This window comes from Anneissia japonica, unplaced genomic scaffold, assembly GCF_011630105.1.
Source record: "Anneissia japonica isolate Jap-2015-1 unplaced genomic scaffold, ASM1163010v1 scaffold21_len1647178_cov195, whole genome shotgun sequence".
Classification (NCBI taxonomy): Eukaryota; Metazoa; Echinodermata; class Crinoidea; order Comatulida; family Comatulidae; genus Anneissia; species Anneissia japonica.
The window spans coordinates 1,121,557-1,145,608 of record NW_022750455.1 but is presented as its reverse complement, the minus strand read 5'-3'; the positions used below and the strand labels follow the sequence as shown (position 1 = coordinate 1,145,608).

General features: G+C 34.9%; 3 protein-coding genes across 6 annotated transcripts in view; 1 reads left to right on the top strand and 2 right to left on the bottom strand.

Moving 5' to 3' along the window:
- Positions 1-1,079, bottom strand: part of LOC117121336 (DNA nucleotidylexotransferase-like) — a 12,091-nt gene extending 11,012 nt beyond the window's left edge. Inside the window, exon 1 of one of the 2 annotated variants that reach the window (XM_033266488.1) lies at positions 931-1,079. In XM_033266488.1, the coding sequence (XP_033122379.1) occupies positions 931-1,055 (125 nt within the window). In that variant the 5' untranslated portion in view covers positions 1,056-1,079. Of the gene's footprint in view, positions 1-925 lie in introns of both variants that reach the window. The other variant, XM_033266489.1, reaches the window with a different exon arrangement.
- A 204-nt stretch (positions 1,080-1,283) lies between these two features.
- LOC117121337 lies at positions 1,284-14,350 on the top strand. 3 transcript variants are annotated; one of them, XM_033266494.1, is made up of 7 exons: positions 1,284-1,422; positions 8,710-8,912; positions 9,591-9,704; positions 10,376-10,490; positions 11,231-12,117; positions 12,336-12,422; positions 12,969-14,350. In XM_033266494.1, exons 1-7 carry the CDS (start codon positions 1,385-1,387, stop codon positions 13,043-13,045), a joined length of 1,521 nt encoding a protein of 506 aa, XP_033122385.1. In that variant the 5' UTR covers positions 1,284-1,384; the 3' UTR covers positions 13,046-14,350. The 3 variants fall into 3 exon arrangements, with proteins under 3 accessions (XP_033122385.1, XP_033122383.1, XP_033122384.1); XM_033266492.1 differs by lacking the exon at positions 1,284-1,422 and adding an exon at positions 4,413-4,700; XM_033266493.1 differs by lacking the exon at positions 1,284-1,422 and adding an exon at positions 5,830-7,361.
- Positions 12,906-22,501, bottom strand: LOC117121335 (ATP-dependent RNA helicase SUPV3L1, mitochondrial-like). Its single transcript, XM_033266486.1, has 13 exons — positions 22,044-22,501; positions 21,352-21,429; positions 20,466-20,688; positions 20,086-20,254; positions 19,076-19,187; positions 18,415-18,492; positions 18,025-18,297; positions 17,210-17,303; positions 16,582-16,882; positions 16,197-16,373; positions 15,597-15,745; positions 15,318-15,508; positions 12,906-15,054 (listed from the first exon to the last, which is right to left on the bottom strand). Exons 1-13 carry the CDS (start codon positions 22,417-22,419, stop codon positions 14,855-14,857), a joined length of 2,421 nt encoding a protein of 806 aa, XP_033122377.1. The 5' UTR covers positions 22,420-22,501; the 3' UTR covers positions 12,906-14,854.
- Between the last annotated feature and the right edge of the window lie 1,551 nt (positions 22,502-24,052).

The following is a 24,052-nucleotide window of genomic DNA, read 5'->3' as shown; positions in this document are numbered from 1 at the left end:
ATTATATACCAATTATAATCACCATCATGATTAACATTATCATCATGAAAACAAATACACAGGAAATCCATCCACCACTTTTAGAACCGCTTTGGTCTCAAATTATAAAATAAGAATACAGTAGAATAAAAAGAGAAAAGATGGCGTGTATCAAAGGCATCTGAAAAGTGGTTTCTAATTGGAGATGCCCTTTTTTGAAAGAATCTACCTTAGAGAACCTGGACTTAATGATAATTGATAAAATTAACACAATAACTAGGCCTATTACAATAGTAAGATAATATATATCATCCTTGACATAGATATACCGCCTCCTTAATCATAAAACAGGTCTCTATCTGATAACATTTTATTAAATAACATTTTATTAAATTAATTTGATTCAACAGCAACAACATTATTATTAAGAGTTACTTAAAACATAATAACAAGGCTTTGTATTTTATGACTTACGCAATTAAATGTGCGAGTTAAATGTCTTTAAATTAAGAATACGATTTGGTGTAAAATAAAAATTGTTAACAGAATGAATTCCTAGTTTTGAATGTTCATAAATATCTTGAGAAACTTTTTATCGTAATATTATCAATCCCAGGCAGGCACATTAATTCAATTGTTTTATTTACCTGAAGAAGTGTGGAAACGAAAGAATATCAGATTGTCTCTACTAGTTTTGCTTTACTTATTGATCATCGGTCGATTGAAGAAGTAGTTGATAGAGAAAATAATTAAGCTATTACGTTTTGAACTGAGAGCTGAAACTTTTCAGTATTCTTAAGTCTACACACTTTATAATTTATAAGCTTTGTGATATGTGTCGCCTTTTCCATTTAGCGAATAATTGAGCAATTAAAACTGCCTTCTTCAAGACGTGGTAGTCAAATATTAACTTATCTAATCTCAATGAAATTTTAATAATACGTACATTACCACATCATTAAATTGCTTAGCAAATACATGTCCCGCACTCTTGACATACTTGTAAAGCCCCGGTGTATGTGCGACCATGACAACGATAAACAAGGATGTCGCGCACTGTTCACCTGTACTGGCATTTGAACCACATAAGGCGATTAGTACTCAACGACTGTAGAATAGTCGCATCAAAAGACAAGACACTGCTATTTCATTGCGAATACTTCGTTTACCATTGTAATGAAGAGGCGACACGCTTATTTGTTTCTTTTAAGTATATTGTCCATTGATTAAGATGGTAGCTTGGGTCGTCTACTCTCGCGTTACTATTTTGTACCCACCCCATTCTTTGAGGATGTATCTATAATTAAACGGTGCGGTTATTATTGTTAGTATGAAGCTCCCACGACGTCAACATGTTGAAATATCCGTCTACATTTAACTGGAATAAATAATTGTTGGAGCAGACATGGGTTCGGACCGTGTAGATCACATGCTTCGAATTGCGTAAGTATTAAAAACAACGTAATTAAGCCTAGCCCTATATAATTAGGCCTACACCTATCAATTTGTCTAAGTAGGCTACTCTGAGGAAGTCATGGTGATGAATAGACGAAATATTTGCTGGATAAAGAAAAGAAACGTGTTACGATGTTAGTTAAACAGTTTCATTTCTTATTTGACATACAAAATTCGTAGCATATGTAGAAACTAATGTGCACTTGAAGGAGGGCGAGTTGAAACTGTTGTGTTCTAACAACCTAAAAAGAACGGATAGGTCACAGGTATTGTTCTAAAAAAATTTAAGTTGGACACCACCTCATATTCAATATATAAAATACCGTACCAAGGCCATTGGTATCGTCTGTAAAGTAAAAAACATATTTCCTGTACATACACTAATAAGTTTATATAACGCCTTTAAGGCAATGTGTTTTATATCTAAATATCATCTCAGGCAATTATGTTTTATCGTCTCAATGATAAAACATAAATAAATAAATATATATGTATATATGTATGCCTATAAATGACATACGTCTACTCCTTAGTTTCAAATCTCCAGCCCATTGTTCAAATTTATTTATCTCTATCAATAATGTATATTTTCTTCCTTTAATTAAACACATCTAGGGCCTATGTTATAAGTATAAAACATGTACCGTATTTATTCGCATAAACGCCCCGGGGCCTTTATTGTTGAGGAACTACAACATAATTCTGTCAAAATGTGTTATTGCGTGATCCTAAACTTACTAATCCCAACCAGGTTGAAAAAATGTAATTCTACTGAAGTAGAATGTGTTGAGAATGATGTTGCTTCCTTTGGTCTTGTTTACTGTCATTTAGGTTGAGTTTGTTCGATAAAAAAAACAACGCCCAGCGGCGTTTATTCGAGGGAGGTGTTATTCCAAACAAGGCTCTGGAGGGGACGTTTTTTCAAAGCGGGGCGTATATTCGAAAAATTACTTCCACTTATATTGGACCATCGATAATATTCGTTTTTATTTTGGACTTAAATTCACGTGATAGGCCTGGAATGCTCCATAGTCCTACTGAATGAGAACAAAATCTGAAAATATAAAAGTAATACAGTAGTTTGAAAATTGTTTGTATGATTAATGAACAATGCGATATAGACTGGTAGGCAGTATGATTAATGAACAATGCGATATAGACTGGTAGGCAGTAGCTCTAAAATTGTTACGATAATAACGACATTGCATCCACACTTTCAAAATCTCAAACAGTGCGCAAACACGGTTCTTAACTAAAAGACATGTGTAGACCTGAGAACAGGATTTTTCTCCAAATAGACTGTTTTGACCATTAAAATGTAATATATCACTTGTATTAATTGTTTTTTAATATCTCTTTTCATCAATCTGGAATGCAAACTAATTTTTAATAACGAGTTATATTCCGATCTTAGACGTTTTCACAAATATCAATTAGTATTCGGTTCAAGCAAATAGATTCATTGAGTTTCATCTCTGTATAAACCGGTTAGTTCTAGGCATGACGTTTGCAAACTAAATAATATATACAATGATTTCTGAAAACATCACACTTCAGTGTACACAGGTGGGTGGACTGTGTACCTGCATCGCGTGTGACGCCGACTCATGAGTTCGATATTAAACATTAAGTACCGATTGATGCAAAATCTGCAAAGTAAATACACAAGCCTATAAATAGATTATCGCCTTGCATCTTTATCTTGCACTAAATGTAAAAAAAAATATAGGCTAATCTGAGTATAAAAAAAATCATCATCATCATAACCGCCTCCGCCACCGACGCCGCCGCCGCCACCACCACCGCCATGCTAATACCGGTTTATATTATCGGAAAGATGTAAGACAAAACAAGTATTGAGGTAAGTTATGTACTGTAATAATAATAGTAATAATAATAGTAATAATAATAATAGTAATAATAATAATAATAGTAATAATAATAATAGTAATAGTAATAATAGTAATAGTAATAATAGTAATAATAATAATAGTAATAATAATAATAATAATAATAATAACAACGTATTGAAAACCAACACTTGTAACGACGCCAGACGGAGAGATCTCTAAGAAAACACTATACTGTAATTGTAATATGATAATTGTTTTATCGTTGCAATAGAAATTAAAGGAAATCTGTGAATTAATAGGAAAACCATATGAATGCAGTTTGTAGTTTAATAAGTTTCAAAGTAAATTATAAATTCAACATTCACATTAAATCTACAGGCTGTTGTAAAGAGTGCCCTCTATCATATGAAGCTTTAAAGGGACAACCAAAACGTCATCAGCATTACTAATCTAATCCTCAACTTTAAATATAAATACAGTACAGTAATTTATACCAATATTTTCAGACCTTACTTGTGCTTAAAAGAAAATTAAGGTTCCTATCGAGATGTAGTACACACGTTACATTAAACGTAACGTTGTTACGTAGTTTACTTTATAATCTCTTCTTAGGAATACAGTAATTTTGTCAGATTCACGGTGATCTAACCACTAAACTAAGAGCATAAACTTCCAACACGGAAATAAAAACTACAATGGCCTACCGTTATCTCCGTATACAGTATTCTTAAAACACCCAAATTATTCATTTTTATTAATGTTCTATTTTTTCCGAATATTCCCATGTCCCATTGAAAATAAAAGGATTTCGTAGATTATATCTATCTGACTTTTATTACGTAGGCCTATCTACAGTTTATTTACAAAAAATGTACATTTTATTATTGTGATCTTTTAATGACCAGCTCCATAATATGAGGTATTTCGCAAGTATCTCTTGACTTTTGAAAATCTGTGTTTTCATTTTGCAAATACAATCAACTTAAAAGACTTCAACAATTAACTAAAATGATTTGATCGTATAATGAACTGTATGCAGTCATGACAACATAACAATCTCTTCAGTGTAAGTAATGGGATGCTGTGCAAACAAGATTTTGGTTTACCTTTAAGGAAGGACAATGACGACGCGACATTTCCGGTAGATCCGTCAATAGCGATTTGAAAGAAAATACACTGTCACATCGACATAAAGTTGTTTATAGTCAACGTTGTGAGGGTATGTGGCGTTGGATCTGATTCTAAATCTGATTTTGGAAACAATATTGAAAAAGAAAAGGCAACTATGGCTGGTGGTGGGTGTTTGCACGCTCCTCGATCTGCTGAGACGCTGGGTTCTGGTCTGCCGATCTTGGACGCATTGCGAAGTTCAGAAAGACATGATGTGCACCCACAAAGAACAACTGGAACTAGGTATGTCAATCTTAAGATGAGGACTGGTTCGTTAAAAAAAAATAGTATTTAGGAATGTTTCCTGACTGGGAAGTTTTGTAGGTACATATTTGCCATAAATCTACCATATCTTGTAGACTATCTAAGCATGAAGGAACGAATTAGCCGACTAAGGCCGGGTAACAGTTCTCTTTGAAAACTTCAAAGAATGTAATCGATGGAGGGATAGTGTGAAATCATCGATCAAAGAGATCCGTGTTTTGAATTCTGATTTTCACTACAATTAATGTCATCAAGGAAACTCAATAATTAATAATGAATTGTGTGTCTAATTAAAATTGAATGTTTGAAACATGCGTTAGACGTAAACTGTATTGATGTTTATAAGTGATTATCAATCACTATATTAAATACTTCATCTCCCCCCCCCCAACCCATTAAAGTGAGAGGGAGGGGAGTGATGATCTATGTGCACGAAACAGAGTGTAGGCTTATGCATAATTTAAGCCCACTCCCAGCAATAACAACGAATTCTTGTACTCTACATTTGCTTTTCAAGAGACTACTGTAAAAAAATCATTGGGTATTTATAGTCAATTTTTTTTTATAGGCTGTAGCTATGTCCCGGACGTAAGCATTTTATTGACATGTTGCTATACAGTACTTGAATTGGTTATTGTTAGGGTTTGTTAAACAGTCTACACAACATAGTTGGCTACCGCACCATGCGACTATCTTCTTTGGCTCATATAGGCCTAGGCCTACCGGTTATACCGTCTGAAGAAAATATCACAATAAAACATTGAATTGCCTAATATTTAAAATGATTGAATACTTTGTCGTCCAATGAGGAATACAAACGAAATCACTTCATGATAGTACAGACGTAACATTCTAAAATCGATTCCAATTAAAAGGCCTTACAATGCAGATAGAAACTTTATTAATATAAACCTATTTTATTATACTAATCTTCTTTGGCGAGGAAAATATTTTGCTTGTCATATAGGCCTAATTAAGATAAATAAGGCGAAGTTTTAAAAAAAGTAGTTTCTCGTTCTAATATTTTTCTAAAAAGGAGATTGAGGGCACTTTTTATTCTTTTTTTTTTATTCCGTAATGAAACAGCTACTACTTTCTCACTTTTACCACATTGGAAGCAAATAAAAGAAGCACTAGACATGATTAATACCATACACTGTAGGCCTATGTATCGCCAACCACGAACGATCAAGATAGGAAATTTACTGATGATTTTTTCGTAAAATAAAGGAAATAAAAAAATAATAAATAAAAAAATTGATGAGGCAGAGAAAATGTATGCGTGAGGGGACGAGAAACTTTTTTTTTTTATTTTGCCTAAATGTTTATTTTTTTTCTAAATATAGAAACGTTCGATCTTCTGCTTTAATCTAACCTCTAGCTGTAACCTACCGTATAGAAAAAGTAAAGTGATCTATTATATCATGTTGCTTACAAATAATTAATGTAAAATACACAGTTCATTTATTTTGCACTTGACTGAGAATAGACTTAGTAATAAGCCTATACTGTTTTGTGTAAACGGTTGATTAACCTATTGGTTTCAAAAACAATAGGCCTATACATAGATTAACACTAATACTAGTAGGTTACATGAAATGATACAGCTGCAAACGTGGATAAGATTACATGATTGAATGTTTTCAGTGTCCACGATGGTTTCATGCGTGTGATGTTAAAAATGCGCCTCCCACCTCCAATGCTACGCGGTTCTCCACGTCCCATACGTCGCAATATACCGTACCCACTCCATTCCATCCCAGATTTCAGGGAGCACATCACAACTCAGTAGTGCGATAATATGATATCATATTGTCGTATGTTTAACAATTTTCAATGAGGGGAGGGGGAAGGGCGTCCTACCGGGCCCCCTAATTTTTCGGAGGAACGTGCGCCCCCGCGAACTCTCTAGATACGCACTCTGTGTCTACAGTTGACTTCATTCAATCTGTTACCATGTCGACTGGTGGTTAACACAATGTAGACCCCTAGGCAAGAACGGGACTGTACATCTGTCCTTATGGAGATTTTGTTGCAAGTAAACTCATGTATGCTATCAAACGTTTATTAATGAGGCCTAGACTCATATTTTTTCCTTCACATAATTTCCATACTTACTGCACACTGAATAAACGGCAAAAATACGTCAACATCGGGGGTTTTATGGTCACATTATGGCATTTTCTATCTCTTAAAAGCCTGCGGTTTAGCAAGTATAGATTGTGGAAGAATAAATAAGTTACTTTTCTTTTGAGTTTTAGAAATAAAATACAATAATGGGAAACGCATGACTGCAAATGATGAAATACCTATTCATTTCATGGATGAAAACAGAATGTGTTTAGACCTTCAATGCATTCGCAGTGAATTAACCCCGTAATTGGGAGATTTATGATGAAGCCGACTATCATTTCCATGTCAACGGGGTAACAAGGGGTTAGTAGAAGCTTTCCGTTTATTGCCACGATGGGCCCGAATATATGTCTATACATTCTACATTCTAAACCAATTTATAAAGTTTTCAACAGCTAACTTATTTATCATTACTGGATCTGTGACGCTATCAAGCTCTGCAAATATGTCTTCTGTAGGAATACAATTACCACACATAGTTGGCAATTATCTTACGCCGGATAAGAGGTAGGCCTATTTATTGCTTTGTCAATGCTGTCCGATTTTATACCAATAGTGGCTAGCTTCAAAACTTAATTAGTATTGGTTAGCACGACCTGTCGACACGTCCCAAGGATCACATCGATTTTTTTCTATAGTATTACAAAAATAAACTCAACGTAAGTACACTGCCTTTGAAGTTCCGTGAAGGTCCTTGTGTGTATAGAATGAATAATAATAATACTACTAGTAGCATGTATACAGCACACACTTGTAATAATAATGCTGGATTTGAATAGTAGGCCTACCAGTACACCAACAGCTAACCGATGTTTCTATTATACTGGAAATTAATTTCATGTAGGGTAACCTAGGCCAGAAAGGCAAATTTAATGATAGGCCTAAGTCTAAAGATCCAAAAGAACGCCCAACAAAGTATGTCGAAAATATTTCGGTTTCGGTTATTTTCTATAAATTGAACTTAACAATTTATTGGCAAATACACCTCCAGTTACTGTATTATATTACTTCATACATTATATTTTCCTATGAAGATAATTTGAAATATATATTATATAATTATTATATAATACGTTCAGAATACTTCTTCAAAAGGTCAATTTTATTGTTAAAACTAAATTTGTATTATTGCAATCAATGAATACAGAAGTTAATATCAAGGAGGTATAATAATATACCGTACTGTAGATTGATTTTTTTTTCACAACTGACAATTTCACTCACAAGCCTTAGAACGAGACCAATTTATAGAACAACATCAAGTAGTCAGCTAAATCCTTTAATTATACGATCGGATGTATACATGCCGTACATAATTATATTATCAGTATACGGTAGGTATGATGATATGGTAAACATACATCAGAGGGCAAACAATTTCAGATTGTTCAAATCAACACCTACACCAATCCCACCGTGGGGAGTACGACACGCACATGATGCGGGTTTGGTTGATACACTAATGCTGTCAGAGATCTTAATAAGAGTTTTAATTTAATATTATTTCACAGTCGTTAAAATCATGAATGTATACCTTCCCCCGCCCCTTAAATCCGCCCCTGACATGAATGACAAATGGTCAAATGTGTATCCCGTTTCTAATTGGCTCGAGCCACCTAGATAGGGGCCCGGGATTGTGCTAGTGCAGTGGCAGACGAATTTATTTTATATATTCTTTATTCTATATTTTTATTTCTTTATTATTTTTATGATGTGAAGCGCACAAAAGCTTTGTCTTGCATTATGCACTATTCAAGTGTAACATTATTATTTTATTAAATAATAATAATAATATTATTATTATCATTATCATTATTAAAAATTTAATGTATGTTGAATTTTTGTCTCTTTTCAGTATTGCTGGAGGCGGTCCAACAAAATTCACAAATAAGAAAATTACACACGATAAGGTAAAAGTGGATTTGACCTCAGCACCTCCAATAAACCATCACCTTGGCAACGGTGCCAAAGAACCGAAGTCAAAAAGTCACAATCACCCAATAAGAAACAACGGTAGGCAAAAAGCCAATTCTCTGCCTTCAACCAGAGGAGCAAAAGGTTAGTATTATTAATAAAAATTACTTTCTTCATAGGTATTAATAATATATAGGCCTAATTATAACATTTTTGAAGTTATTTGATCATGTAAATTAAGATTGATAATAATAATCGTAATAATATTTAAAGTAATAGTCATAGTGGTAATAAAATAATAATTATTATAACAATAACTACAACGTTAATAGTAACAATAAAAATCGAATGATAATGCTGACGACAATGATGATAATAATAATGAATAACAACATAGCCACGGAACCGGGGGAAGGGGGTTAATAATAATAACTAGCACTAACTGGGATATAAGGGAAATATCTTTTGTGTTATTTTCCCCTTAACATCATGCTATTTCCCCTTAACGTCGTTTTTTAAATTGTTCTCTAATTTCTCCATTGTCTAACTTCCCCTTAAGATAGGTTTTAGTAACATAATTACAATAACAATAATAATAATAGCAATAACAGATTAACAATAACAATAATAATAACAATAATAATATTAATATAAATAACAGTAAGCCTAAATGCTTAGGCCTGCGGCCATTTTCATCTGATTTTGATGGTGATATTCCTCTATCAACACTACACATTACGGTACATGCTTATACATTTCTCGTTATGAACAATATATTTGATGTTATATCATTGTTATTCAATGTTCGCTCTTTTATAAAAGGTGTCTCGACGCGGCCAATAAACTCCGCTCCACATACTCAAAAGACGACCAATGGATCAGATGGAAAACAAGCAACAAGACGACATTTTCCGAAAATAAATGCATTTACGGAAGGTAAAAATAAACATTCGATAATTTCCCACTCACCTATCACACGTCATCATCATCATAATCGGCTATTAGGCTTGCTCTCTGTATTCATTAAAATTCTTTGGAGTGGTCCTTAGAGGCTATCTTTTCTTTCTATCAAAGATCGTACTTTTAAGATTTCTTCTTTTTTTTTGCTTTCATTCAGCTTACCATACTCCCTCGTGTTTGACCCCACTTAATGAAAACCTCTGAGAGTGAAAATCGCTCTTACCATGTTATAGAGGCCAAAAAGTAAAATCATTGTCAAAAAATAGTATTTTAGTTCAATTATTACATGTGCTTTATTGTGATAATTTTTTGAGGATGGTTATTTTATTAAATTTATAACGGATTATGTGGAGAATAGTCCTTGAATGTTGGGATTTATTCCTACATCACTTATAATTATTCTGTCCAACATGCTGTGGCATGACAGAGAGGTTCGAGGCCCCTTTGCTAAGGCTTCGGGGCTATATTATAACCTGGGGGTTTTTTTCAGTTCACTCCACTAAGGCAGGCTATGATGGACAAGCTTCTTTGTGGGTAAAAGCAAGATCTGTATCTGACAGATTTACGGTAATATGCTATATTAATTCCAGAAACTACTTAAGTTGTTCTGTGGCAAAAAACAAATATTTGTTTTGGTCTATCCTTAGAAAACGTACGTGGATTGAGCACAGCGCAGTTGGCACTTCGAGGAATGACTAATGGAAAACACTGGGCCTCAAGCATAGCGGATCAGCAGGAGGCGCACAGATTTCTAAGGGCTAGGTAGATTTGTTTCCAGACTCCTGCCAATGGCGGATCCTGGGGGTAGAGCAAAGGGGGCGTTCCCCTATCCCATACCCAACAGCAGTCAAACATTAGCAAAGTGGGAAAATCATTTAAATAAGAGAGTAAAATGGCTATAAGAGAGAATAGCTTCCTGGACCCCATAACAGGTAGGGGAACACCCATAATCCATTTTCTCGACCATAGATTCTAGATTGCCATTCGTGCCACCAATCCCAATCTGGATCCGCCACTGCCGGGCATTCACGAATTTAATAATTGTAAAATTCCTACATAGGCTTCTGTTGGGGAAGATAACAGAAAATCTTAATACGAAAACAGTACCTGTCTCTTATACACATCTAGATGTGTATAAGAGACAGTCTTAATATACACTAGGTAAATCAGAAACACAAAAAAAAACCTAGGCCTACACTACTACTAAAAATGAATACTGCACAAAGGTGAATTTTCCATGCAACATACTTGTTAGTCTACTTTCATTTTCTTCTGGATCCGCCACTACTGGGCATTTACGAATTTAATAATTAAAAACGTCTTAATATACACTAGGTAAATCAGAAACACAAAAAAAAACCTAGGCCTACACTACTACTAAAAATGAATACTGCACAAAGGTGAATTTTCCATGCAACATACTTGTTAGTCTACTTTCATTTTATAATTTAATTAGAAGTCAGTTAACATTTGGAAATGTTTGTTTTAATTTTTTTTTCTAGTGGTTCAAATGACAAACTAGTTCTACGGAAACAAAAACCTGAAAAATCACATTTAGAAGAAACACAAAGTGAAGGAGCTAGCGAAAAGCAAAAACACTCTCGCACTAAAACCGATCATGAGCAGACGGACAAACAAGATACAAACAGAATTAAACATGTCTATAAACTAGATATGTCGAAAGTTTCATCTAAAATTGATACTGGCCAATCAGTAAAGAAACCTGGAACGCCAAGGTCCTCGTCCTCGTGCTCTGAACAAAAACAATGGAAACGTGTTAAGACAACATTAGCAACCAGAAGACTAGCTTGGAAAAAGTTTAGAAGAAAAACTAAAAATCCGGCACGGATTTTCAGTCAGAAAAATGCGCAAACAGAAAAGCAACTCCAGAGTGTTTATAATAATAATACCTACAGAACACAGCGACAGACACGAGTTTTGAACAAGGTTGAAGAAGTTCAATACAAAAAAGTTCAGGATTTTAATAGAGAATCTACACAACGTGAATTTTTACGAACTAATAGTATACTAGCTCAGAGAAAACATTTAAAATTACTTCGCGATCGGTTCGACGCCGAGCAAGTAAAACGTTTTAAAAACCAATACGTGTCGTGGAAAGGCGTGGAAAACGATCGATTAGATAAAGGAAGCGAGGCCTACGGGCTACCGGATAATATATATTTGGATAGGTACAGTAAGGAAATACAGCCAGTCACGGCCAAGACTTATCCCAAGAAAACATTTAAAGCCATGGCATCACGCGTGCGCAATATTCAAAAGTTTCGACTCATATTAGATCCAAAATCAACTTACGAGCCTGAAAAAGTTTTAAAAGTTTCTAATAAGTTATTGATCGAAGGTATAGATACAGTGCAACTTCCTGAAACAGGTGAGTTACAATATTAACAATAACCTAATCATCATTCCCATCATTGTCATTATCACCTGACATCACCATCAGCCGTCATCACTCCCATTCTTACAATAACATCAATATGCTATGAAATAAAAACACTTTTTTCGTTCAGGGTTTATTATTCAATTCAATGACAATGAGTTATCGGTTATTCTCCTCCTTTACCTTTATGCTGATTTTTTTGTTTACAGATAACAAAAAGAAACACAAAAAGCCAACTAAAGTTCGTGCAGTTATAGGATCAGCAAAAAGAGTGATAATGGAAAAACATGATATTGGTAAGTAAAGTTAAGTAATCGGGGAGCATTTGCAATCGAGGGAAAGGAATTACCCAGTTAATAGCATGTGCTATGTGCATTCATCTAGGTCTATTATATAAACTCAAACAATCACAAAGATCGACGATCTAGGCGTATAGTGAGAATTCAGTCATTCTAATTCAACTACCTACTTCAACTGAGGTTTTGTTTGTGTTGAGAATTTAAATACGTATTGTATTAAACATGGTTTCTATACTCTGATTATGAACCAAAAAAGCATAACAAAAACAAAACCTACGGGAACAAGATATGTTTTGATTCTCACGCATGGCTGCAAGAAGGCTGTTTTTCGGGCAGAAATAGAGAATGACGTGTCCTTGCAAGTTTCGGGCGGGACGATGGATATTTTGTGGATTGGGGAGATAAGGTCATTCACCTTTTTCAATTCAAATATCTGAAGCTGTATAATACATTGGAACAATAAAAATGGAAAAACATACATATGCATATGCGGTACATATTTATTATAATAGCATGATTAACATCTTCTCTTAATCATTTCAGATGCAATAAGTGAATTGTCGGAAGGAGAATGGGATGACCTCTCATCACTTGACCTTTCAGATAGCGAAGCAAATTAAAAAGCCAAGAAAAAAAACTGACAAATGCTGCTTTTGAGAAAACTATACTTCTATATCATAAAAAGTATTCTCTACAAATACTGTTGAACTTTTTTCATACAGTAAATCTACTGTTCTGTTAAAACTATCACTGACGTCAGAGTCAAGGTACTATAAGATATACTATTAGTAAGCTTTCGATTGCATGACAGCAGGACCTAGAACATAATGACGTCACTAATAGGTCATGCACGTTGAGTTCTTCTTGTTGCCGGGATTCTAGGATGCAGTTTGCCCCAAATCTATGTTGTAGCAGAGAATGCAGGACAGTCGCCAATGAGTGAATCCATTCTAGATTTACGTTGTCGTACAAATCGCAAACTCTATTAACTTAAGAGATATAACCGGACATTTTTTTGTCAATCAAACTTAACAACTGACCAATCAGAATAGGCCCAGGAAAATGCGCATTTCCTCCCATAGACATTGTTCCCGTAAATTTTAGTTGTTGTTTAATAGGGCCTCAGCAACATCAATATCCCGGGGGTGGTTGGGGGCTTTGCAGAAAAGTCTAGTGACATCAATTCCAGTGACATCAAACTACGCATCGAAGCATCCAAATTGATCTTATACTTCTGAACACTATCACTCTCATGCTAATTTAATATATTTTAACTTAATCATAATGCTCTTTTTTTAAGCCTGGTGGTTATTTCAACTCATTTAAAAACTCATGCCATGATGACCTTTCTTATTCTGAAATAATGACGTTGAAAAAAATGTAACATAGTTTATAATTACACTTCCCATAACAATAATAGAATGAAATAATAAAACATTACTAAAAATCCCTTTTAAGAACTGTCTAGACTAACAAATTTTTTTTGAGAAAATAGTCATGATGACATCACATCATGACCATATATAGGCACATCATGACTATATATGGGCATACAATAGTTTCTTGTCAGAGAAAATTTGATATTCTGTACAGAGCAATGGTGGTTCAAACTGTGCCATTCGTAATTGGGAGCTTTCAATTGGTCGACAAAGGTAGGGCGTAGAACATAGAATGTAATGACGTCACGAAATGTCCTCTGCGCATGCGAGAACATTAAGTTCTTCTCGTCGTGTGGATTCTAGGATGCAATTTGGCCAAATCTATGTATGCAGCAGAGAACATAGGATGCCCCGGCAGGATAGTCACTTCTGTCTGGGAGAATGTAGACCACTGCAGAAAACCTGCAAATCATGTGTCTAATTTTATATACAGTTAATACAGGATTATAAAAATACTGAATAAAGTTTTTACCAAGATGAACAAAATGTAGCTAGCATTTTGTATGTGATGTTGCAATGCTTAATTTTGAGATAGCCAAGCATATATAGTATGGTGCCCTCTATGCTTCAGCTGGTGCTGTTACGTATACAAAAAGATCAAATAAATGCACAGCCACAATCAGATATATAAAAACTGTGATTTGTCCTATAACTGAAACCCACAATACTAGCATGGGTTTAAAATGCTCATCACAATCTCTTAATAAGTACTCAGGCACCCCAACATAGCATTCAATCCCATAGCATTAACAATGCGTTGCAGGTTATAAATCGATAAATAATCCGTTAAAAAGAACCGAGTACAGGTAACTGATAATTGCTTCCTGAATTTCAATCCCACATTGCTGAGCAGTTCTATTTTCCACAATGTGGTGCAAGGCCAGAAAGAATTTGCACATCATACACTTAAATCCTCCTTCATATAATCTTATATTTTAATTTATGTATAAAAACATTACATTCTATTTTCATTAACTTTTCTGAGGTCATTCATCTACTATTATTATTTCCTCTGGTGTTTTTCGGCTTCTTCCGTTTCTTTCTACTGTCATCCCCCTGGAACTCCTTTTTGAGTAGTTGTAGCATCTCTGGGCTTATAACACCATTGTTGATTAAAGTTTCGCTCAACTTAGATGACAAGCCTGACCCCAAAGAGGTCAAGCTATCATCACTAACATTTGGAGATGGCTCTGAAATAAAAATTTTCATTAGTAAGGATTTTGAAATTTTATTTTTCATAATAATAATAATAATAATAACATTTATAAAGCGCACATATCCACTGCAGTAGTGCTCAAGGTATTCATAAAATACATCCCTAACAACAATAGGAGACAATTAGAAGTGCAGACTAAAAGATATTAAATGAACAAACTAACTTACCCAAATATAAAATACAAAAAGAAATTACACATCAAATAATTATTACAATTTAAAATACAGTTTTACTTACCTCCTTTCTTGCCAAGAGCTTTTTTCCTTTCAATTTCATCATCTGGAAGATTTGCAATGTCATCCATCTTCTTCTCACTCGCATGAATCAGTTTTGTGATGTGAATGACGCCTTGTTTGATGATGTCATCCAACTCTCGTTGAATTTCTCGCACCATATCACCATGTGGGAACATATCCATAAAACGATAACTAAAAAAAAGGAAGTATTTTCCGTCACTGAGTTGGCAGGATTAAGTAAATAGATATTATTAAAACGTATGATAGATTTTTTACGTACCTAAACCAGAGGTAAACATCCATGACATCGTGGACAGCTTCTAAATGCATCAAATCACGAAGGTTGCGAGGAACAGCCAATGGCCAATCAATTTGATGACAGAACCAATCAAACGTTAATGCTTGGTTTTGACTGTATCGCCTTGCAAACTGAAGGTTAACAAAAATGATGACATCAGAGTAAAAACAAGCAGATTCACTTTTGAAATGTGAAAGATGAATTCATATTTGGTCGTTGTTAATGGTTAAAAAGTATTTACAGGCATTGAACATTTTTCAGTAGCATATTGTATATGTAGAGCACACAATGAGAAGTTAGTCCCATCAATTTAAATAGGCATGAAACACGTCCATACATTTTTTACCAAAAATCACACTGCCTAATATAACTGAATCACATCTGTAATTTCAATCAATGTACAGTATTATTCAATCGATCGATCAATCACTCAATCAACAAAACATTTATTATCCATGATATCTTCAACTTGTTGGCTTCACAAATTATGCATCTTTCTCATCTTCTTTGTGATGTTTACTGCATATACAAATTTATAATGTGTAATGTGTATGTGTGTAATGTGTTTATCTCATTTCTTACCTTAAGAAAAGCAGTGCAAATGAAAGCATGTTTCTTGTTGATTGGAGCACAACAGAAGACATAGCGTGTACGCAGATTTAGAGCAATGTGTTGGATCATGTCTGCGAGGAACTTGAAGTCATCAATATTACAAACAAAATAGTTACTATCTACCTTTGATAGACTGACAAAGATATCCTGAAAACGGTAAAGAAAATTCAGCATATATAGTACACATATTTTTAAAACACAAAGAATTGAAGTAAGGTCAGGAGTGAGTGAATAATTAAATATCTTCCAGCATATTTATAATCCAAAGGGGAGAAAAAAAGACAAAACAGATCCCAAAACAGAAACCTGTACAAAGCTATGTTCTTTTGAGGCGGCTAATAAAAGCCAAACTTACAATCAAATTGGAAAGAGTAGCATCAGGAAGATGATATGCAAACAACTCAATTTGCTCTGCTGTTGGATGCAGTCCACATGCTTCAATCTGCTCAACTTTTGTGGCTAGAATTTCCTTCAAAATGGGAAGATCACGATCATGAAATGTTGTAGCTTCCCCCTGTTCGTAACTCAAGCCATAGCGACCGGCACGGCCTGCAATTTGCAGGGCCTGGGACGTGGATATCTTATCGATCTCTTTCTCGCCATCTTCTTTTATCATTGGTTTGGTGACCGAGTAGAAAATTACACGCCGGATACTCCTATAGAGAAATGGTCATAGTGGAGTCACGAGTTGCCTTGCAAAACAATAATAATAAAGATAATAATAACAATATCAGATTTCGCCAATGATGATAACAATAACAATAATATAGGAGTGATATCCTGCCCTACCAGACGTGTCGTCATATCTAATACTCAATACATTCCCAAATGATTGCGTAAATAAATTTGCAAGTGATTCGGGTGGGAATCGAACCCATGACCTCTATATAACTAACCTCCATAACCACTAGACCACTGAACTTGCACATAGTGACTAGTGTTGAATAACAGTAATATTGGTAAGAGAACTAAACTGTACTTACAAATTCAAGCCCATTCCAATAGCATCAGTTGCTACTAAAATTTTACAGGTATCTTCAGGGTCATTGAACTTCTCAGCTTGGCCTAATTTTGTACCTACATATTAAAAAAGGTAATTATAGTACAACACCTACATACCTTATTAAAAAACATTGTTGAAAATAGTGATATGGTACATGTTTCACAGTTATAATTTTACCTCTGCAAAGGAGGTTATTGTGAGATCGTGATCATTGTGGCTTAGAGGACTCACAATCATTATGGTTTTTACTAAAATGGTTGCTGTTTCTAAATATTTGCCAATGCGTCGTTGAAAACTTACCGTTCAAGCAGAAAACTATATAATAGAAGTGTCCATACTATCTAGCATAATGTGGAGGTAAGTCAGGTAAAGGTAGGAGAATAACCCATAAAGCCGCAGGGTCATTGTGCTGAAATAAGCATTTTTTTTTCTTTTTTTCTAAAATGCGTCCGACAGCCAGTCGCGTACTTTTTCCAGCCCTGGTAATTATTGTACCTACTGTACATGTTCACATCATTCCACAACAACAGAGGATGAAATGAACCACAGCATCGGGGTAATCCTCTAACTCTTCTGAAAGATGCAATAGGTTCTTTAAAAGAGCACACAAGCCAGATGTGTACACTGGACCTCCATTTTAAGTGCTTTTCTGAGAAGACTTGGTTCTACCAACTGAACCCTAGGTGGGGTGCGGCTCAAACTGTTAAGGCACTAACTAGTCAGCAGCACCCACTCAACTCATATGCACACTATAAAGTGACTGCACTCTAGTTTAATAATTAAAAGCACACTAACCTGGTGGAAGACTTCCATATATAACTGCACATTCGTGACCCATTTCTTCCAATTTTCGACTCAAGTAAAAGATATCATTCTTACTGAAAGCAACGATGCAATCACCAGGACGTATATTCTCCAAGCTGTCCAGAGACTTGTCCAAGATCTTTAGTGGCGTCAGTCTTTTGTAACGACGCACTTCAATGGACTCTCCAGTAGACGTCAGCAGCTCTCTTAGGAGTGGAATGGCAGCCTCTTCACCACAGAGGTGGATCTCCTTTGCGTTGACGCCTTTAACCAAGTACAAAAAAATAAAATTTTAAATGTATATTCATATTTTTAAATAAACAAAATAAAAATACTATGCACAAAAATAAATGACAAGTTCAAAAAGGATGCAAACCTGACCTAACAGGGCACGTGTCCATGCCCAACCTCGACTAGGATCACGCAGCATCTGGATCTCATCGATCACAGCCACTTCATCTAAAGTGAATAAAAAGCTTATACAAATAAAAATGCAAGTCAAAAACAAATCATCATACTATAGTGGATAGGCGGATAGGAATATTTTTGGTGTGAATCACACCTAGGATAACCCACTAAGTTTGAAGACTTGTTTGCAATGGGGTCCTTTTGGTGGTGATTGGGTAGTACACCGGGAGACAATTCCTTATTCTTTTCCAAAGAGTGTACTGTATTCTTTATTGTGCACATGGGCCATATTGCACATGGGATAAACTGCTTAAATGCCTTACAGAAAAGACGGTGCATTATCTGAACTTGCATTTCAGCCTTCCAGCTGAAACATAAGGAGAGCAGTGATGGGAATTGAACCGGGGACCTAGAGATCTCCACAGTTCAGCGCACACACAGTGGCTACCACCAGTTTAGCCAACTGAGCTAAGCTGCTATCTTAAATGCTTATTACTAAAAGTACATTATAGCAATAAATGGAGGACAAGTTTTTACCACTGTTCTACATTATGGTAATTATTGACATTTATTATAAAATTATCATATGCATAGTTGCTAATGATAGTGTTAATTATTCAAATTTGTATCTTACAAGGTTGTGTTGTACTGGTCATCTCAACTGTACACGCCACATGACCCGAGGGATGACCATCAGGGTCAGCATACCGCCTCTCTTCCCCTGTTATAAGGTCACAATTTACACCCTAAAAAATTAAGGAAAAAAAAATTACAAAATTAAAGCAGGCTCAACTCAAATAATTATTTAAAGATAGGGGACTGTTCCCATTTTCGAGAATGAATTGAGATAATTGATGAAGTAGCAAACAACTGATAAACTTTAAGCAATCACGACAATATAAATGATGCTCATGCCAGGCATGTATGCCTAAGTTTTAATTAGCCATAGCCATTGCTATGCTCACTGAAATAAACATGTTTCGGCAGAGTCAACTGCCACTATGAGTGTGAAGACTGCAAGCAATCTTATTTATGAGAGAATAGTTTCACACAGAAATTGATTGAGTAAATAATAAATAATATATAGACAAGAATATGTAAAAAAGAAATGAATCAAACTGACAATGTTAAATTAACTTAAAATGACAAAGTTAAATTATAAACTTAAAATTACAGCAGAGGTCCCAAGTTGGTAGAGTGAAATTTCTGGGTAATTTTTCATTTATTGAAGTTTAATCTACGAGTACTTTTTCTGGATTATTAATTATACATATGACATGTTAATTCAACGTGTGTCATGCCGCTACCAAAATCCATTACAAATATTCAACAGAAACAGTAGTTTTTTTAAGTGGAAAGTTCATTTTCAGGTTTTATTGAATTTATCTGGTGATGCAAAGGCTTGGCTTAGAGTTGTAAAGAACTTATATGATAGAGACAAATTTTTAACTTTTGAAAATATACACTTAGGAGCAATTTTAATATTCATAATGAAAATTCTATTTTTTCTGGGAAAAACTGTAAAAAATCTGTAAAACCCGCAAATTTCTGGGAACTTGGGAGGTTTGATTACAGTACTCATTTATTAAAGCTATACAGTACTTCTTTAAATATAATTAATAAAGTATAAACTTTACAACCTACACTATCATTGGTTCGTTTATGTACTTCATTTGCTAGCAGTTTCAAAGGACCACAATAGACCGCTGTTTCTGCTTTCGAAAAACTCTCGAGGGCATGGTAGGTTTTGCCACTGTTTGTTGGACCAGCATGGAAGATTATTTTTCTCTCAATAGCCCTTGCTTCTGGATACCTTAAAACCAAATTAAGTTACAATTTTAATTTCGAAAGTTCCTTAAATGCAGATGCTCCTCACTAGACAAGTTTCTTTACATTTTTTAATAACTTATTTACTTTTTAATTTTTTATAATCATTTTTGTATAATTACTGATTGTTTATGTATTCCTAGGAATTAGATAAAAAAATACAGTTAATAAATGAAATGCTTTCAATTTTCAAATACCAATTGGCTGGATCAGTCAGGTCACTAATTTTCTTTAAGTCTTCAATACAATCAAGGTGCGGGAATACACATCTTGCATGTTCAAGAAAATACGGTAGAATGTCATCTACATGACCTCCGCCAACCAAGATATCACTTAGCACGATATGCAGATCAGGTTCTAGTGTTTCAGAATCTGCAATGTACTTTCTAAAGCTAACGAACGCTTGATGAAACAAATGATCTGAAGGGGAAGAACCAAAACATAAAATTCATTTCTGTGCAGTAGCAGCCAAAAACAAAGAGGTTAATAAAAATGCATTACTTTTTATTTATAAATTCAATGAATAATGTATATAAGTACCTTGTTAAAGCACACTTCAAGATCTGCGCGAGGAATATATCTCCTCGCAAACATTTGGCCTAGAAATCTGTCCACCCATTTTGGAAAGTAAGGGCTGGTTTTTCTGAAATTAGGCTTTGTGTGACCTAAACTTAATATAACCAATGTATTATGCAGCAATTATGATTCTGCTCACCTATTTTCCTAGCGATTTTCCGCACAAATTTTAGTTATTTTTTGAGGTATTAATATCCACACAATTAAAATACTTTACAGTATGGGTGCACTTTACTTGCAGTTACGGTATGTTCAAAAGGTTGTAAAATTAGAGACTTGTTGGTACAGTACTTGAGTAAAAAATTCAGAATAGACCCCTAGGAATTACAGCAGCCACAGTGACACTCCCCCTTCCCGGTGGTGAAATTTGCAGTACATTAGGGAACAAATGCTTTATTTCATGAGTGTGTACACATTCTTCCCCATGCACATGCCAATCAAGATGGGGAGATTTTAATAACCAAGGAATATTGTTTGGTGGGTGAAGCATCTAACATCACTGATTACCATCTAAACCATTCTCAGAAGCAACAGCTTTGATTTCTCTCCTTTTTGAAAATGTCAGCAATAAGTCCATCAGCTCATCTATAAGACAACAAAAAAGCAACATTTCTGATACAATGCAAAATAAAATAAGACCCCACTATGTTAATATTAATTGTTATTAGGTTGATCTATCCAATAAAATAAAACAATGCATTGTGTTATTGGCTTATGATGTTGGACGTGCTGAAAAAAATGAAAGAATCATGTGTATCCTTGCTGCTTTCAAACAAGTTTAAAGAATGGGCTTTGCATTTTCAAATTTACGGCGATCTCAATGTCTGATCCAATCAGTTGGAAGAGTTTAAAGTCTGCCAAATTCGAAGCCAATTCCTTTATATTTTGTAAGCATTTGGTTTTTGCAAGGTTGTTTTTATGCAGTTAAAATAAATGATGTGCCAAAAAAAATAAAATAAAATAAAATTATTCCTGCATCAATATTTCGAAATTGTTGACGCAGGCAGGAGTGATAATCTAATACATTTTTCTTTTTGCCCTTAATTAAAGTGAGACAAAATGGAATCGAACAAGTATGAAATGCTGCATTTTCATTTTGGAGTTGATTTAAGTTGTGAAAATGATATTAGGACATGGGCACCACCAGGGTTACTGTACTTATACTAGGCCTATCATCAATTCTGGTCCTCCTGTCCTACCTTTCTTTTTCGACAAATCCGTTCCAAATTCTTCTCCAATGTTTATGTCATCTGGGTTACTTGCTATTTTCACTGGGACTGGAATGAACAGAGCTGATGGATTTTTCCCATTCTTTTTGTTAGTGTAATAGCGGACATTCCCATTCCCTTCCTTTATATATGTTGACCCGGTTAAACGTTTTGCAAGAACGCCGCATGGCGGTCTCCTCGTCGCCGACTGGTGTTTCGTTTTAGGCCTAGGCCTGCTATTGGTACTTACAGTGCTAAACAACTTAAGCCTAGGCCTAGAGCTGAAATTGCTAATTTTCAACGGAGTTGATGGTGTGAATGATGATAACAGTCTATCTAGACATCTAACGCATAAATTAGCATTCATTGCATTGCGTTAATTTTTATTTTTCCACGATTTTCCACAATTGTTTACTCACGACCTGGAAAATCCACATGCGTTCACTGTATGTACTGTAAAGTCTAAAACATGGATTATAGTAAACTGCGGTATGCGGCTAGTGTAAAACACGAACTAAAATTCGTGCGGCTCCCACAAACATTATTCGAAAGGAGATCTAAATTAATATTCAGGCCTACGTGTATTATTATTTTTATTATTAAAAATATTATTATATCAGTGATTATTTCACCTACCGGTGATTATTTTACCTATATCATATTTGATAATATATAGGCCTACTGCATAATAATATAGGGAGACGAAAGGGCTAGCCTATAAGAATGGCACACTACTTATACGCTCGAACTGTCCGAATACGAGAAAGGACTTTAACTATTAATTCAAGAATTCCATACTTTTTAACAACAAAAATATAATAGGTTTGTGTAAATGTGGTTCCGAATTAAAATAATATAATATGATGCACACGGACAGACTAGCGAAGCATAGTTACCAATGAAACACGCATTTTGCAGAAACGCGTCATCGTAAATTTTCCCGCATTTACTGTATAGCACACGTCTGACTATGCGTGATAACGAATTTTCACGAATTCAGGGGGGAAATGTATTTAAAATTAGAAGGAATTAACAATATAAAAATTACTTTGAATGCATTTAATAAAAACATAATTTTTTATTTATTTTATTTAAGATTTTTATGCATTCTCCTTCCTTTATAGGTCGACTAGGACCCCCTGGAAACAAGCTTTCGAGCTTATAGGGTCATCCTCTTGCCCACCGCCGCCAAGTGCGAAAAAAATTTCCCCAACCGGGATTCGAACCCTAGAATCTCTGCTGTTTGCGCAGACGCCTTAACCAACAGGGCCATTGTAGCTTTCATTGGAAGTTCAAATCCGATTGGAGGAAATTCATTTCGCACACGGTATATAACACGTGAAGACCATATTGTCTTTCAGTAATGCTATAGGCCTTTATACATTAATTTAAATTTTTAACGGTAAAGAATAAGTCTGTATAGGCCTAATATACAAATGTTACACGAAAGCATGTCAAATCAAAATCGTCATGAGGTAATGTTTTGTGTATAAATACATACATGTATTTATACAAGGTATGTAACGGATGAGTACTCAGATGTATTGAATTTTGACGAAACAGTATAGTATCATTCCACAAAATTTAGACTATCCCTGTATCCAAGGTGTAGTCGAGGTATTCGATGTAATACATTCTAGTGTTTCCTATGCATTCCATTTCGAAGAACTCAGGGCAGGGACGTAGCCAGGATTTTGAAAGGGGGCAGCCGTTATGCGAGATACTTACGACCCCTGCGGGGTCCAGGGGACGACCCCCCCCCCCTGTGAAGTAGCGCACTCTGAACGTTTTAAGGACTGTTTTGAGAGGATAAAGTGACAATTGTATTAGACACATCCATGAATTCGAAAGATAGGTGTCGCAGGGAGGGATTTTCACAGATCGAGGAACCACCCACCTCAGCCCCACCATAGTTGAGGCTGAGGTAAGAAAATTTATGATTAGGGCACCTCTAGATGGCCGGAAATTACACTTTCATACTTAAATTTGAATATATTTTC